General features: G+C 36.4%; 2 protein-coding genes across 5 annotated transcripts; both read left to right on the forward strand.

The window, feature by feature from the left end:
- The first annotated feature begins 1,457 nt into the window (after positions 1 to 1,457).
- On the forward strand, positions 1,458 to 4,886 carry LOC116007194. 4 transcript variants are annotated; one of them, XM_031247805.1, is made up of 4 exons: positions 1,458 to 2,036; positions 2,498 to 2,662; positions 3,370 to 3,408; positions 3,661 to 4,886. In XM_031247805.1, the coding sequence occupies exons 1-4, from the start codon at positions 1,578 to 1,580 to the stop codon at positions 3,667 to 3,669; spliced, it is 672 nt and encodes a 223-aa protein (XP_031103665.1). In that variant the 5' UTR covers positions 1,458 to 1,577; the 3' UTR covers positions 3,670 to 4,886. The 4 variants fall into 4 exon arrangements, with proteins under 4 accessions (XP_031103665.1, XP_031103666.1, XP_031103664.1 ...); XM_031247806.1 differs by lacking the exon at positions 3,661 to 4,886 and having other exon boundaries at positions 2,939 to 3,652; XM_031247804.1 differs by lacking the exon at positions 3,661 to 4,886 and having other exon boundaries at positions 3,370 to 3,652.
- Positions 4,887 to 10,924: 6,038 nt separating this feature from the next.
- On the forward strand, positions 10,925 to 13,281 carry LOC116005762 (protein FAR1-RELATED SEQUENCE 5-like). The gene is made up of 3 exons (XM_031245999.1): positions 10,925 to 10,954; positions 10,996 to 11,669; positions 11,799 to 13,281. The coding sequence occupies exons 1-3, from the start codon at positions 10,925 to 10,927 to the stop codon at positions 13,279 to 13,281; spliced, it is 2,187 nt and encodes a 728-aa protein (XP_031101859.1).
- Positions 13,282 to 17,204: the final 3,923 nt, after the last annotated feature.

Here is a 17,204-nt window from a genome sequence, read left to right on the forward strand (position 1 = left end):
ATTTGAAATATGTATTTATTGTATTAATTGTTTAACTTATTGAACTTACTTGGCATCCTCAATCAGAAAATCCACCAGTTTAGAAGGATGACCAGCTATAATCTTATCTTTTGGAGAGTAAAACTCAACAACGCGACCAATGACATCTACAATGAAATTGTATGTAAAAAAAATATATTTTAAAAATAAATAAATTAATTAAATTAATACTTAATAATGTACCGACCAATTATTTGTTTGTCAGAAACCACCCCTGATATTAGATCATCGAAAGACTTAAGACGAAAAATCAGGTTTGGAAAACTTTTTCTCCTGTGTCTCTGGACTTGTGTTTCGTGATTAAACTTGATCATGTATCGGTGCTCAGTTGTTTTGTACTGATAGTAGTTTGAAATCACCAGGAAATTTTTGATTGCATACACTTGACCTTCTTGTAACACATTGGTAAACTGTGGCACATATTGTTTTGGAATGCTTCCATGTACATACGTGCCCTATAAAAAAATTATAAGGTTAAATAGCATGAAACGATTGCTTTTTTTATTTTTAAAGGAAAAGATTATTACTTAATATGAGATTACCTCAGAGTCATGAAAAAGGCATTCTTGACTCTTTATCACCTCTGTGTTTCTCCCTTCAGGAACTATGTATGTTCTGACTAATCTGAGTCTTATGGCCTTTTTGGTATAATCTGGCCTGATGTCTTTTCCTAAGACGTACAACTGAGCCATTTGCAGATTTTACAAATCAGAGATCAAAGGATTCAAAGAAACAACAAACTGGAAGGTGAATGGTGACCTGCTGCTGGTCTGAATGTATAGAATTTATAGAAGAAGATTGAAGCTTGTATAGTGGAACAATTTGAAATTGCCTCGGGGTGTTAAATTCCACTGAAAAAGGTAAATAGGTTTTGCCTATATTATGGATCTTTGTCCAAAGAGTGATTTAAGGTGGTAGTTGCCTTTTTTGTTAAGAAAGTATACTGTTTTTGTAATTTCCTGGTGGCGATAAACTCCACTGAAAAAGATTGCACCTTGTATAGTGGAACAATTTGTAATTGCCTAGGGGTGTTAAACTCCACTGAAAAAGGTAAATAGGTTTTGCCTGTATTATGGAGCTTTGTTCAATGAGTGATTTAAGGTGTTGTCCTTTCTGAACCAAAAGTATACTGTTTTGAAGGTCCTAGTTGTGCGGACTATTTTATATTTTAATAAGGTTGTATTTTATATAATGGAGATTTGTTCTTTTGTATAAAAAAAAAACAAAATAAAGAGTCATTTGAGGTGTTTGTTTTCCTTTTTGTCTCGTTTATATTTTGTGTTTTTTTTTTGGCAGAAGTCTACTTAATTTATTATGATGGTTGTCCAAAAGTCCAAACGGTGTCACTTTGTTTAGGCGGGAAAAGCAAGAATGTGATTGGCCAAAGTTTTATGGCTTTAGTATATAGAAGGATTTAATACCAATTCTCAATTTCCCTACCTTCTTTTTCTCTCAGACTCTCTCTCTATTTTCTGCATTTCTTCCTTCCCTTCTATTTCTCTCTTTTTCTTCCGGTTCAATTCCTAGGATCATTACAAATGGTATCAGAGCTCGTCTTTCCTGCGTCTCAAATGAATCCGAATAACCCAGAGCCCTTATCAATGGAGGCTAGAGTATGTAAGCTAGAGGCTCAGGTGGTTGATTTGGGCGCACAATTTCAGGCCACTGAGGATTTGGTGGACAAATTAAGGGTTAAGATGTCCAATCTCAGAGATGAGATGTTCAATTTCAGAAATGAAATTCTGGAAGCTTTGGGACTCGGTAGCTTTGCTCCCCCACTGATGAATCCCGTACGAAGAGGCTCTACAGTCCAAACCCCGTCAATGGCTCCACAGCCGTATCAGCTTTCCCCACCGTTGGTGCAACTTGGGGTCGGCAAAAGCGACAGATCGGCCCCTTTGGTCTCGGCAGAAGAATCGGGGTACCTCGTCGGAGGTTCGGAAGCGGTGAAGATCGCCGGAGATTCCGAATTGCTAATGACAAACCAAGAGGTTGAGGTATGTGAAGGTGCTGTTCCTTGCTTAGTTGATAATGGTATGCTTAAGGATAGTAGAATATCCCTTGATAATTTGGAGGAACGACTTAGTGATATTAAGGAAGCAATTGCTGTTGAAGTTACTAATAAGAATGAAAAATTGTTAGCCCCTGTTAATTGAGTAGGGATAGATGATGAACATGATATGGACAATGATGATGGCTTCAGTAATTCTGTCGTACAAATGGAGAAGTCAATTAGGAAACTAGTGGGAAAGACCCCAAATGACTATGTTATGCTCTTGAAGCTGTAGTTCAGGATGGGGTTTTGGTGGGGAATGAAAGTGATATTGTCCTTCTTTATGTCACACTTTTATCCATCGCTCTGAAAACACGTGGTGGATCTAATGTGGATGGTGCAGGAATTAATATAGATTTTGCCTTTCTTATAAGAATTGTTTTAACTACTATGAGGTTGGTGCTGCAAGTTGAAGTGGAACTGGATGTCTTCTATAGCAATCTTAGAATGCAAGGGTGTAGTGGAATTCCTTTTGATCCAGGTGGAATTCTGCAGTGCATGTCGAGGCCAAAGAGTACTGCTGCTGACAATTTCGGGAGGCATTTGCAGATGAAGTACGGGCTTATAGAGGTAACTAGCCTTGTTCGTATTGAGTTCTATAGCTTACGATACTATCCATTGATTTTGGATGAGTATAATGATACACTAGTGAGGATGTTACTTCCTGTTTCTGTGATATCATATATGTTCTGAATTGGTATGATGGAGACAAAGGTGGTGGAAAAAGGTTTAATGAGTTTGAAGGGTCTTTGAGTACATTTATTGGTGTACTTTGTGCTCTTATTTGGCCAATTAGTTTGAAGTACTTCCAAGAGAACAGTAAAGTGTTTGTTAAATATGTAGCAGGGCTTGAAAATGGAAATACACTGCACAAAGCTCCTAATGGTCTAGTGTGGCAGAGGGTGAAGAATGATTTTGCTTCTAATTTGGAAATAAATGAAGGTGGTGAGCTAATGTCACTGTCTGATATATCAACCAATATCATAAATACGTATGCAAAGCTTGTTATTGGTGTAGTATCATGTGAGAAAAAGCTCAATGACTTTGGAGAGTCTTTGACTGCAATTATTGGTGTAATCTATGCTGTGATTTGGTTGATGAATGTGATGTAATTCTTCTTTTGGGAGTTTGTTAATGGAGGGCATAGGAATTTTGAGAAGTACACCTACTATTTTCAAATTGCTGTTGCTTTGGCTGCTATTCCAGAAGGCCTGTTAGTAGTTATTGCAACTTGCTGGGCTCTTGGTACATGTAAAATGATTCGCAATGTTCTGCAGGAATGGAAGAATTATATGGATAAAAAGAGAGGTGTCCTGACAATAGGAATAAGTTTCAAATGCTACACACTTGCAAGTTTATGAAGAGATGAACAACACATCATTGTTTATCTCTGACCCTTTACAGGAAAAAAATGGGAGTTGGCAAGAGGCTACTACAAATTCTATTTCCCATGGGACAAAGCAGTGGCTGATGCATTTAAACCTGCCCCAACCATTGTGAGGGAGATGGTTGAGACATTGGAGGGAATCATGATGAGTATTGGACACTCCCAATCTCATATCTTGCATACCAAATGAATATATAACCAGAAAAGTGTTGTTGTCTATAAAGAAGTACTGAGCTTGAACCAAAGAAGCTGCTATATGGGATGATTATTACTATGTCACTAACCAGCATCCCATTTTCTTGATCCTTGGGGACAAGGATCTGTTAGAGGGGAAGGTACTGTAACACCCCAAGGAAAAAGAAGCCGAGCCAACCGGAATCAAGGGAAAGAAAGAGCCGGAATCAAATGAAAGAAAGAGCCGGAATCAAATGAAAGAAAGAGCCGAGCCAACCGAACCGGAATCGACACAGGACGACGTCGTTTTATTTTTAGCTGTTAGTTTGTTAATGATTTTGTTTAGTTTTTTCCCTTATTTCTAGTATAAATAGGGAGTGTATTGCAGTGAATGATATGCTTGATTTTTACACTGAAATTTAATACCAATTCTCAATTTCCCTACATTCTTCTTCTCTCAGACTCTCCCTCTATTCTCTGCATTTCTTCCTTCCCTTCTATTTCTCTTTTTCTGCCGGTTCAATTCCTAGGATCATTACATCCTCTTCGATCGGCCAAGATAACGGTGGCACTGCTCAAAGAACGATGATGGCGTTCGCAACGATGCCATCGGCGGCGGTGGGCTATTGACGGCAGAGAGTGGTGGCAGCATGGCAGCGTCCTGGAGACGATAGCGATGGCGCGCTGCGTTCTTTTTTGTCTCGATCAACGCTCGGCTATGGTGACGCTGTGGCGACGGCGGCGGTGGGTTAGCGATAGTGGCCGACGCTCCGGCAGTAACGACCATTGTCTTCTCATTTTTTTTCTCCGTCGATCTTGGATCGGACGGCTAGTAGGCGACCGACCCTCCGGCAGAGGGCCGCCCGGCGCGTCAGTGGCGCTGGCTTGCGATGATCGGCGACGAGATCTAGTGGTGATTGGCTCTGACTTATCTTCTTCGCGTAACTCTCCCTTGCGTAATTTTTTACTGGCTGCTAGGTTATTTTTCTTGCAGACATTGCATATGTTAATTGCTTTCTTGGGCCGGGTTTTGGCCCATTTTCAGCCTACCAATATTAACATATGCTGAAATATTTTGATGGGCCAAGAAAAATGTTGGGCTATTTTATTTTTTCTTTAAAAAATAATTCATTGATTATGGGCTGTACGATATATTCTGGACTTTCTTTAATTTTTGGACCCAAGTCAGTATTTCCTTTTTATTTGAACCCTTAATATTAGTTTTGGATCAAATTTCATGTATACATTTTTTGGGTCTATCAGGAATGACTGAGGTCTATTTGGTTTTATCAAAACCGTTTTGTAAATGGTCCTTTACTACGTCTAATAACGCCAGAAGCGTTATTGCTTAAAATTATTGGTTTTGAATTAGGGTTATCTTATTTAGCAACCTAATATAAATATTATTTAATTGGTCCACCTCTATTTAATAAGTGGACTCTTATTTCAATGGGCCATTTTTTGTGTGATATATTAATTCACATGTATACATTGATTTGGGCCAGCAATTTTTTTGAGAACTATATTGCTTTCAAAATACCATTCAAATTATTATTTGAATTTATTTTTTATGCTCCGAAATTAAATTGCTAGATTGTGCAATTTATTTGGCTGACATGATTTTATGAGTTCATATCTATATTCTGTCATATTTGCATAATATATAGTTTCTTTATGCAAATAATAAGTGGACTCTCGTTTTTAGCCAGCCATAGTATATAGATTTTTTTAAAAGATCTAGATCTTTGTTGTTATCTCCAAAATATGAATCTACCAATCTTATTTTGGACAGGAGCACGTTTTTAACATAGGCCCTTGAAATTGCTATTTACCTCAGTCCCATATCCTGTCGATAGCGCTATAAAAATCCCTGAAGGATTGCTTTTGACTACAAATATCATTGGTCTTTTCTAAGTCACAATTTAACTTATTTAACTTTAGATTTCAAGGTTTTCAGTCAGTAACTGACTTAATCAGCTATACACAATTGTGTCCCAAACTTAAGTTATTCAACTAGTCGAGGACAACTTCATATAACTTTTGGTCCAGCAACAAAGTATGTTTCACGTGTGGATATAAAAGGCACTGTTCACGTGCGTGCCACACCCCGAAGCATCTTGCTAAAACCTAAGCGAGCAGCACAATGTTGAATCCGACCAAGTTGCTTTGCTCGAAGCAAACGCTCTTGTTTGGTCATATTGATGATACAAATACCTTATCATCTATATCTATCCTAGAAGTGATAAGCTCTTCCTCTATACATTACAATAGTAATTCTATTGCAAGGTGCTCAATATTTTGATCGAGTGCTTACTCTATGTTAAGTTGATGATCACTATCCCTCAAAGATGATAGTTCATCCCAATATGAATGATCATCAGTAAGATCATTCTGGTAATAAGTAGAGGCATCTTTTCAACTGTATTCTCTCGATGTTGTATGCATCTGAGTCAAACCAAATTATCCACATCATGCCATTACAATTATTGGATATTTTTTTGCTTTAATTTTATTAAAGCTATTATGGCATTTTTTTTTGAGGAATCATACCGTACTTATGATTATCATTTGGTTTGCCAAAATGTTATGATACGACCCAAACATGTATTGATGATTTTTGGGGACATCATACTTGATATTTTCAAATCTAGCTCACTGCATATACATCCCCCATAAACCTAGTACGTGTAAACCATTTCCCAATCTGCGTTCATATTCTTAGTGTGCAGTCCAATTGATTTATCACCACCATTGCGTATTTTTATGGGCTATGTATAAGATTATAAAACTCCATCTATTTACATAGCACCTATGATAGGTTATCAATAGATACACTGACTGCATACCAAAGATCTATTTCTCTGCATTAGGGGGAGATATACCCAAATTTAAATGCCGAGAAAACCATGAAATAGAAAGACCTTCATTATAATCCACGTACTAGTAAAACTGAACTAGAAGTTCAGAAGATAATTTATTTGCAATATTAGCAAATAATTTGCCAAATATATATACTGATAATGTATATATACACTGATCATGTTGATCAGAAAAGAGTGACAAGGTCCTATAAGATAATCCCCAAATTGGACCAAATATATTTATCTCAATACTCCTTGACACCAGAAGTGTAGGAGATCTATCGGTTTAAGAGATATGAAACATAATGCTAGCAAAGAAGCATTGTCACTCTTGTAGTCTTGTCCTAAAAATGAATTATGTCCTAAAGATATTTGTCTAGAAGACAAAAATCCTAGTAAGGTGCACCAAACAAACATAATACTAGGGATACGGAACAATCAGATCTTAATACTGGGAAATGTCAACGACCTGATTAAAAATTGTCATGATTTTGGGAGAAATTTTTAAAACTGTCGACAACACACGCCTATATAATTGCTCATTTAAATAAACTGGATCCAGGTGAGATGCCAGAAGCATCCTCATTATTTAATATTTAAAGGAGCAATTAAGGCAAAGCTCGACTCGCTGAAACAGATTCTCTTGACAATACATACACCATTGAATAATAACCCCGTTGGTTACAAATGGATGTTTGTACGAAAGAGAAATGAAAACAATAAGGTGATATAATAGCGAGTGTTTGTAGCATATGGGTTAACGCAGAAACCCTTGATTAATTTTAATCAAATCTCCCATGTACGATGACATTAAGTTCCGCTATACAAGATAATTGGCAGTACAAACTTAGATATGAAGCTAATAAACGTCGTGACCATATGACAATAAGGTCACTGGACAGTATGGTCTTTATATGATCTTAGCACAGATCACAATTAACTGAGTAATTTCCTCCTGAAGTAGGAAAATGTAAAAATCACAATATACCGTAGTACTTATTGAATCATAAAGAGCTTAATGGTATTAGCTCCAAAAACGAATTTTAGAAATTAAAGGACTTGGAAAACCAAGTATTATCTCGACCTGCAGATCGAGTATTCCCTTGAAAGTTATTTACATCAATCAGTCTATTTTTTTAGAAAGATGTCTTTAACGCATTTCATATTGACTCATCACACTAACTGTTATATCTCTTGAAGAAGATAAGCAACCGTTTAGACTCAAAAATGATATTGAGGAAACTTTAGGACCCGAAGTCCATTTCTTCATTATTGGAACACTACGGAAGAACCAGATGTTTCGTGATCATATTAGGACTAACATTGTCCATACAGTGAAATCACTTATAACTCCTAGTGCTCCAAATATCATCTAAGTAAACTTATGCAATAAACCACTGAGTGTTTCTCATAGATCACTTGGTATTGACTCCTTCTTTGCAAAACTAATTATGTGTTTATTCAACCCATACAAGCTCCAGAAGAGTCACGAGAATCATTGTATAAAATATTAACTTATAGTAACAATCCTGAAGATTGTCATATCATCTCCTCTACGATCCCTTTGAAACAGTTATTCTACTTTAAGCAATGTAGAAATTGAAGATTGTTATCTTCAGGGGGAGATGCGGACTACATTTACTTAAATCAATCCTGAAGATTGGGTGGGTCCTAAAAGGACCAACAATTGTACTCTTTTGCAACCTATATACCATGTACTCTTTTCCTCACTAGATTTTTCCCATTGGGTTTTTCTAGTGTGGTTTTTAACGAGGCATGAGTATGATATAATAAACAGGGAGAAAGTTGCAAATAAATACTTAAATAGACAAACCCAGAAATCCTGAAGATTATGCCCTGCAGGCTTATGATTGTACTCTTTTTCCCTTAACTGAGTTTTTCCCACCGGGTTTTCTTAGTGTAAGGTTTTTAACGAGGCAATAAGGAAAGTTGTCGTCTTCAGGGGGAGCAACAACATACAAATTATTTGGTCCATAAGACCACCAACTGTTGCAAATCCTGAAGATTAAACGCAAAAAGTTATGGTTGTACTCTTTTCCAAACTAAGTTTTTTCCCACTGGGTTTCTTAGTGTAAGGTTTTTAATGAGGCAACCCGGACTATATATGAAATTATAAATATCGTATACTCTTTTCAACTAGGTTTTTCCCACGTGGTTTTCCTAGTGAACTTTTAATGAGGCATGAAAGTATTCGAATATACCATTCATGTACTCAATACTGTTTTATTGTCTAGGTTTTTCCCACAGGGTTTTCCTAGCAAATCGTTCATGAAACAAGGTCGTGGTCAAATAATGTCCAAGGGGGAGTGTTATAATAGTATTTCATTAGTGGACATTATTGCTTGTAACAGTTGTAACGGACGCAATTATTCCTCATTATGTATCCCATTATTGTATCCCTTTATATATATGTGTGGAATGATGAATAAGAGTACTTCTGATTATTGTCTCTATTACTTTGTCTTTACTTTTCTCCCTACATCATGTTTGAGCTAATAGGTTTTACAACAGGAACCTAGATAATATACCAAATTAATTTGATTATGTGAATAATTATGCTGTTCATAACTACTTTCTCAACCTACTGAAGCAGAAAGAGTCAACAGTTGCCTCCACTGAAGCTCGAACCCGCCTCCACTAAGGCTCAAACCCACTCCCATCATCCATGTGAGAGTGTAACCCAAGACACCGGGTGTCACTAGACCACAAGGTCTTTGACATTTTTTTTTCAATTAAAAGGTGAGAAAGTAAAAATACTAACATAATTATGTTATGGTAATTTATAAATGTTCTGAAAAATATATTAACTAACATCTTATAATATTCAAGAAGATTATATATTGAAAAAAAATTATAATATTCTATATATATTAATTTGACTATTTACGAAATTTATATAACAAAATATAGAAGATTATAATATTATATTGTAATTAAATTTGGTAAAATAAAATTGTTATAGCTAATTGTAAAGTGACACCAAATTAACAATATTTTAGAACGGGTAAGTCAAACTATATTTTGAGCATAAATTATTACAATGATGAATATACCATTATTTTAAAAATGATAGCAATATATATGCATTTTTATTTTGGTATAAATTCTATTACCTTTAAAATACCATATTGGTATTTAATTGCTCTAAAAAGCATAGCAACATACACACACACATGACAAATCAATGAGATTGTATTTGATTTATTTTGGTTTTATTTAGTAACAAAGTTTCGTTTTATTTGCATAGAAAGATTTTTTTTAAAGAACTATTTCAGTTGCCTTAATTTAAATGTAGAATTAAAACAATATATATCTAAATTCGAATCAAATAAAATTATTTCAATTTTAATTACCACAATGTTATTTAGTCGCTCTAAAAGGGATATCAATATATATATATATATATATATATATATATATATATATATAGGCCCTCGTTCACATGAGGACCCCTAATTATAAAGGATTATGAAGACCCATCATAATCATCCAAATTATTAGAATTAACAGGTGAGATTAGTTAGGATAAAAAGATGGAAACACGTAGGAAATTTTAATGAAGGGCAAATAAGATATTGCAATGTAATTTGGATAACAGTAGGATTAGAATTAACAATTAAAAATATGGTTTCATACATAAACAAGGAAACCAACGCAATAAGACTCTGGGCGAATTAACAACAGCAAATTTTTTAAGAAGAACAAATACAACTGGCGCATGCTCTGGATGGTTTCTGACAATTGCAAAAAAAAATAGCGAACTACCGTGTACAATGGAAGAAAATAGCGAGACGAATTGCGAACGGAACTACGATGCGGTGAACGACTACGGTAAGTTCTCAAAACTGCAGTAGGTGTAATATGTTTGATAACTGATTAAATTGTGTGCCTAATATTAATTGATTGTGTGACTAGCCTGAATAAGACTATGAATAGATCATGAACAGACTCAAATTAAACAAAGAGAATACAATGTATAATTCAATCAGTGGCATTATAACGAACACATGAATACGCATATTACATAATTGCACGAATATGAGAAGGTGAATAAGGGTGGATTATGAAAATAATAACACTAGATTTGACACCAATGTGTTTGAAATAATGTTTAATGATATGGCTTGTGTTTTGGGTTGTTATTGGCATGAACTGAACTTATTTGGAAAGAATCAAATAAATAAAAAAAAAAGGAAAGAACAATGATGAACTCAATTGCATGAATATGGCTGTCTTTGGTGAAATAATTATGCAAACTGTGTGCCATGTAGTGATAGAATGTGTGACCCACTAAATAAATCATGTGCCCAGGTGTACAAGGAGCAAATCCCGAAACGGCCAGAGCGGAAAATCCCCACGATGAGAGAGACAACTTTTTACCAGACTGTGATGAAACAAAGAAGCCATACATCGACCAACGTTTTGACACAATAGATGATGGTGTGCAATTTTACAAACAGTATGCATCTTTGGGAGGTTTTGATGTAAGATGCAGCACAATCAGGAAGAATCGAGACGGGGAAGTAGAAGTCAAGTATTTGTTGTGTTCTAGGGAAGGGCACACAGTCAGCGAAACAGATGGGTCCAAAACTGCTAGTGAGGACATCACACCAAACACAAACACCCGACGACGAGTATCAAACCGGGTGGGTTGTAAGGCAAGATGTGGCATTAGGCGGCGCAAAGATGGATACTATGTGGTGACCGCATTGCAAGAACAACACAACCACCCCCTCTGCTCAGAATTAGCAAGACCATTCCTGAAGATAAACCGTACTTTGGATATTGGACATCAAGAATTCATAGCAGCCTGTGCAAAAGCCAACATAGGGACATCAAAAGCATTCGACCTATACAAAGAACTAACAGGTGGTTTTGATCAAATTGGGGCAACACGTGTGGACTTTAGAAATTGCAGAAGAGACGTAAATGCACAGCTACATGAAGCCGATGCGCAAGCAGTGATAGACAAATACAGGCAAAAACATATATTGTTTCCATCCTATACATTCGAGTATGATGTAGACGAAGAAAACCGACTACGAAGACTATTCTGGGTTGACCCAATAGCCAAAGAGAACTACAAACAGTTTGGAGATATGGTCTCTTTTGATGCTACATACCGCACCAATAGGTTTGGAATTAAAATAATGCAAATACTCATTCATGCGACTAACGTGTGCCACAATTTGAGAGATTGAGTGCCTACTTGAATTTGATTGTGTGCCAACTTAAAGTACTTAATCAATGATATGTTGTGCAGGTACAAAATGGTATTCGTGCCTTTTACTGGGATTGATAACAACAAGCGATGCGTGACTTTGGCAGCAGGGCTCATCTCAAGAGAGGATAAACACTCTTATGTATGGCTACTTAACCAATTCAAGCATAGCATGGATCATACACCTACCTGCATAATAACAGATCAAGACCCAGCAATGAAGGAAGCAATACCACAGGTGTTCCCCGAGACAAGGCACCGTTTCTGTATGTGGCACATCATGACAAAATTGGGAGAAAAGGCGGGTGCGAAATTAGCCAAAGACGAAACATTCAGGAAGAAAGTAAATGCAGTGGTGTGGAACGAATCTCTAGGGCGTGAAGATTTTGAGACAAACTGGCACGCAGTAATGGTAGAGTACGGCCTAGGAAACAACAGTTGGTTCACACAACTGTTTGACGGGAGAAAGAATTGGATAGAGGCATACTTCAGCGACGTTTTCATGGGTGGACTTATGCGAACAACATCAAGGTCCGAGGGCGAAAACAGTATATTTGGAGCATGTATCAATAAGGGTGGAACACTATTAGAGTTCTTCACACAATTTGAAAGTGTGATTGAAACGCAACGTCACAAGCAATCACAATTAATTGCAGAGTCTGAAGCCTCATTCCCACCTACAAAGACACCACTAATGATTGAGAAGCACGCAGCATCCATATACACAATTACACTAATGATTGAGAAGCACGCAGCATCCATATACACAATTACAATGTTTTACGATGTCCAAACAGAGATACACGAAGGGTGCTTCTCATGCAAGATCACAAACAAAGACCATGAAGGAGATAAGTATGTGTACACAATAAAGGAAGAGAAAACAAGGAATTTTACAGTGAAATATGAAAGAGCAAACAATGAAGTCGAGTGTTCATGTGGCAAGTTCACCAAGTTGGGGATTTTATGCAGGCATGCATTTGTAGTTTTAAAGGATGAGGATGCAGAAACGATACCACCAAAGTACATAGTTCCAAGGTGGACCAAAAATGCAAGGGCACACAACACAAGCTCAGTCGGCACAGACCAAAGTGCAACATGCAATAAAGAAGCAGATGGCGTGAAACTAGCAGCACAACTGTGGAAAGAATTCTACAACTGCATGGCACTATCAAAGGGGGACATGCCAGAGATGAAAGAAATGTTGAACTTTATGCTGGAACACAAAGGTAAACTGTTAAAGAGCAAAGGGAAGACACAGAATAAAAGCAACAACAGTCAGTTACTGGAGACCTTTTATGGCACACCTGCAAGCACTACCATAACAGTGAAGCCACCACAGATATCAAAGAACAAAGGAAGCGGGAAGCGTTTAAAGAGTGCACGCGAAAAAGCAATAGAAAAGAAGAAGAAAGATGGGCGGAAGTGTCATTATTGTGATGAACAACCAGCCCGACATGACTTCCGTAATTGTCCCCTCAACCCAAACAAAAAGAAGAAGCAAAATAAGAAACTGAAGGCATAGGTATAGAGAAGATCAAAAAGCAAGGCTACATTGAAAATAACTCTGATTTTAAATCTCACATACAATTCCGTTAATTACCTTTCATGTATTCACATTTTTCATGTACAATAGTTTTGGCTCTTGAGTGACTACTGACTAGTAGGAGATGGCATTAAAGAAAAGTACAGCTTTGCTTCTTGAAATTCTTCTAATGAATCAAGATTTAATAATTTGTGCCTACGAGAATAATTTGTTGATATGCATGTGGATTGAAGAACTTTACACTTGCCCTTTTAACTATCCCAATGATCTTTATTTTGGAGACTCCCATAAGATAAAAGCAGTGCAGGCTGCTAGGCAAGTAAATTCCGAAAATTGTACATGGATAATTACATTTTTTTTATATGGTCATATAATTTCTTGTGGATTGAACGTGAGCCACAATTTTCTTACTATTACAAATACTAATTTTAACTATCAAATTTCCATATAAAGAAACTGATATACAAAATTATTGTTACATTAAAGGCACATGATATAACGCAAATACGCACACAACATTCAGAAACTACTCTTAATATTATCTTATAAATTGATCATTTTCTACTAATTTTATAGCACACACCAAACACACGAATTAAGCACCCCAGGCACACGATTTAAACTAAATACACACACCGGCATACATCCACTAGTCTAAACTCTCCCCCCAAACTGTAATCAGCCAAATCACCCACCCACTAAGCACACAACTGACCTCTTATCACACAGAACTAAAACAAACATCTTATAATATATAGGATCCAATATTTTTTAAAACAGTTTAATAGTCTACGAATAATACCGCAACGCTAATGGTAAAGTATTTGGTAAACAAACAAAAGTATGACCAAACATTAATAATCGAACTCAATCAACAACCCCAAAACTAAAATAATAACTAACAACAGGAATAAACTTATTGGCCGGAAAGAAATCGCAACGCACGAGCCACATTACTGGTACGGTGTGCATTGATGTCAACTGTGCAAAGCTCCTTCATATACCGCAAACGTAGCATCTGAAATTGCAATCGACTCACCCCTCGTCAACCCACAATCCCATTTACTAACTCTTTCACCAACATAACTCTCCATGTGCCGCATAAGATACTACACCCCACAGTCCACCTCGTTCCCGGTGTCCCGCCACTTCATTGGCATCCTAATACACTTCAGATTCTCACAAATAATTGACTTGAACTTCTCACCAACAGATGTGAAATATTCGGTCAACAACAGCTTCTAAAATACAAAAACAAGAAAATAAACCATCACACCAAGAATAGCCATTGAAAGATCATACAAGCACACAGCAGAAAGAAGACGTACCACATTTTCTGGGGTGTCCCCATACTTCAACCGTGTGGCCTCAGTGGAAGCAGAATTATCAATAATTTCAATCCGCTCGGTTTTGAAGTCGACACACAAGAGGTAAAAATGATTGAGTTGAAGGATGGGAAAGAAAAGCTGAAACAACAACAAAAAGGTATGAGACCATGCTAAAAAAAATGTATGACCCTAACTGCTGAGCACACACATGTAAAGTAATGGGATAACATACAAAAGCTACTGCCACTCTTGCAAAGTACAAATGATTAGTCAGCACTAATTACCACACATGGCAATAGAGAGGGGCACACAACCCCCAACTCCTTGGCACACCATGCATAACCTACATAAACAATATGAAATGAGAGCTTCGCAAAATACTTACAAGATGAACATCATCCCATGTTCTATGAGGGCCAAGTGCAAAATCAGCTCCCAATGACTCCGAAAACCTAGCCACCTTCAGCCTGTCTATTTTTTCGAACAACACCGCAGTGTTTAACTGTAACCCAAAAGAAAAGTCGAAAAAAGTTTATAAATATCAAAAAAAGCACCCAATATACCAAACCTAGGCACACAATCTACTAAATCTATGCACACAATAAGTCATAAATCATATGAATAGTTCTACACAACATCATGCCACACCTAACTCACACTTAACTAATACAAACCCCAGACCAATGAATGAAAACACACTTTACACATATAAACACCAAACAACTACTCATAACTCAACATAATTAATTAAACAATGCACATAACCCAAAAACAAAACCAACTGCTAGCTCCCATAACAACTCACCAAGGCAAGACACACAATCAAAAAATCATGGGCACACAACTGGCACCCAATCTTATTAACATCCTGTCCAAAACATTAATGATACACCCACAGTAACCCTAAAACACATGACAATAATTTTAAACATGAAGGAAACAATAAATTACAGTTACTAATATGAAATAAAAAATTACTAATCTAAAACTGAAAATACTCCTCCTACTTTGTCTAAATGGAAGTAATTGATACATGCCTCTATTCATTCCAGTGGGAAAAAAACCATAACTACTCCCACTTANTCTATTCATTCCAGTGGGAAAAAAACCATAACTACTCCCACTTACAAAACTGAAATATTTTATTCTATTCTTCCTAACTCAACAGAATTAATTAAACATACACATAACCAACAAAAAAACTGCAAGTTGCTACCTTACAGTCACAAAACACCAAGGCAAGGCACACAATCAACACTCCATGGGCACACAACTACCAACATATCTTACTAACACCCTGTCAAGAACAATAATGCTAAAAACACAACACCCCCCAAACACAAGACAAAACTTTTGAAAAAACTACAAAAAGGAATAAGATAATAAATTGTTAGCAACCTGGAATATTTTATTCCATATTTCCTAACTTAACATAATTAATTAAACAATACACATAACAACTAAAAAAAAATGCCAGTTGCTAGCTTCTAGTAACAAATCACAAATGCAAGGCACACAAACAATACATCATAGGCACACAAACAATACATCATGGGCACACAACTAACACTTATCTTATTAACATACTGGCCAGAACAACAATGCTACACACACAACAACCATTAAAACATGACAATAATTTCAAAAATGAGGGAGCAAATAAATCACAGTAACTAGAATGAAATAACCAATCAGTAATCTAAAACTAAAAATACACATCCTACTTTATCTAAATGAAACTAATTGATAAATTCAATTCATTCCAGTGATAGAAAATAAAAATAATAAACTAAACCTACACAGTATAATAATAACAAACTCAGAAAACAAAATTAAAACAAAAAATAGCAGAAATTTTTTCCAAACAATACCAAAAAAGAAAACAATAACAGCAACAAGAAAACAAAAAAACAGGAATGTATCGGAAAAAAAAAATTAGAAACCCTACCTCGAACCGCCGACCTCTCTGCCGGACCAGCCACCCTACACCGTCGTCGCCCACCGCCTAGCTCCGCCATCGTCCCCTTCACAGACCACAAAAACTCCGCCGCCGAGCAAATGCACCACCTTCACGAACCGGGCGGAAGACACCGCCGCTACCCACCACCACCACCACCCGTCCAATCGCTACCCCAAGAAGAAACACTTCATCCGCACCACCACACACAGACCAGCGAGTACACAGAAACCGAAGAGAGAAAAGTGGAGACGAACCTGATTGGAGAAGATGAAGCCGAACAGTCTTGAACTGCACCAAGATACGTTTACGAATAGGAAAAGGAAATTAAACCTGCACGGCTACACGATATGAGCGGAATCCCAAAATTAAAAGACCTATTAAAATTACACAAATACCCTTACAAATTAAAAACCCACCCGCCTAGCATAAAAATAATAAAAAATAATCATTAATTTCACACCATCAAAAAACCCCAATCCAACGCACCGTATTAGTCCTCATAGTCCTCTATAATACATTAATCCTCACCTGGATACATTCCTATATATATATATATATATATATATATATATATATATATATATATATATATATATATATATATATATATATAT

This window comes from Ipomoea triloba, chromosome 15 (assembly GCF_003576645.1).
Source record: "Ipomoea triloba cultivar NCNSP0323 chromosome 15, ASM357664v1".
NCBI classification, from domain to species: Eukaryota; Viridiplantae; Streptophyta; class Magnoliopsida; order Solanales; family Convolvulaceae; genus Ipomoea; species Ipomoea triloba.

Bases quoted from the DNA above. Each gene is read 5' to 3' on its own strand.
- LOC116005762 (XM_031245999.1), top strand. From the start codon at position 10,925: ATGAAACAAAGAAGCCATACATCGACCAAC. The intron at 10,955-10,995 runs GTTTTGACACAA...TTTTACAAACAG, and splicing joins GAAGCCATACATCGACCAAC to TATGCATCTTTGGGAGGTTT. The intron at 11,670-11,798 runs GTTTGGAATTAA...TATGTTGTGCAG, and splicing joins GCTACATACCGCACCAATAG to GTACAAAATGGTATTCGTGC.
- LOC116007194 (XM_031247802.1), top strand. From the start codon at position 1,578: ATGGTATCAGAGCTCGTCTTTCCTGCGTCTCAAATGAATCCGAATAAC. The intron at 2,037-2,497 runs GTATGTGAAGGT...AGGTTGGTGCTG, and splicing joins TGACAAACCAAGAGGTTGAG to CAAGTTGAAGTGGAACTGGA.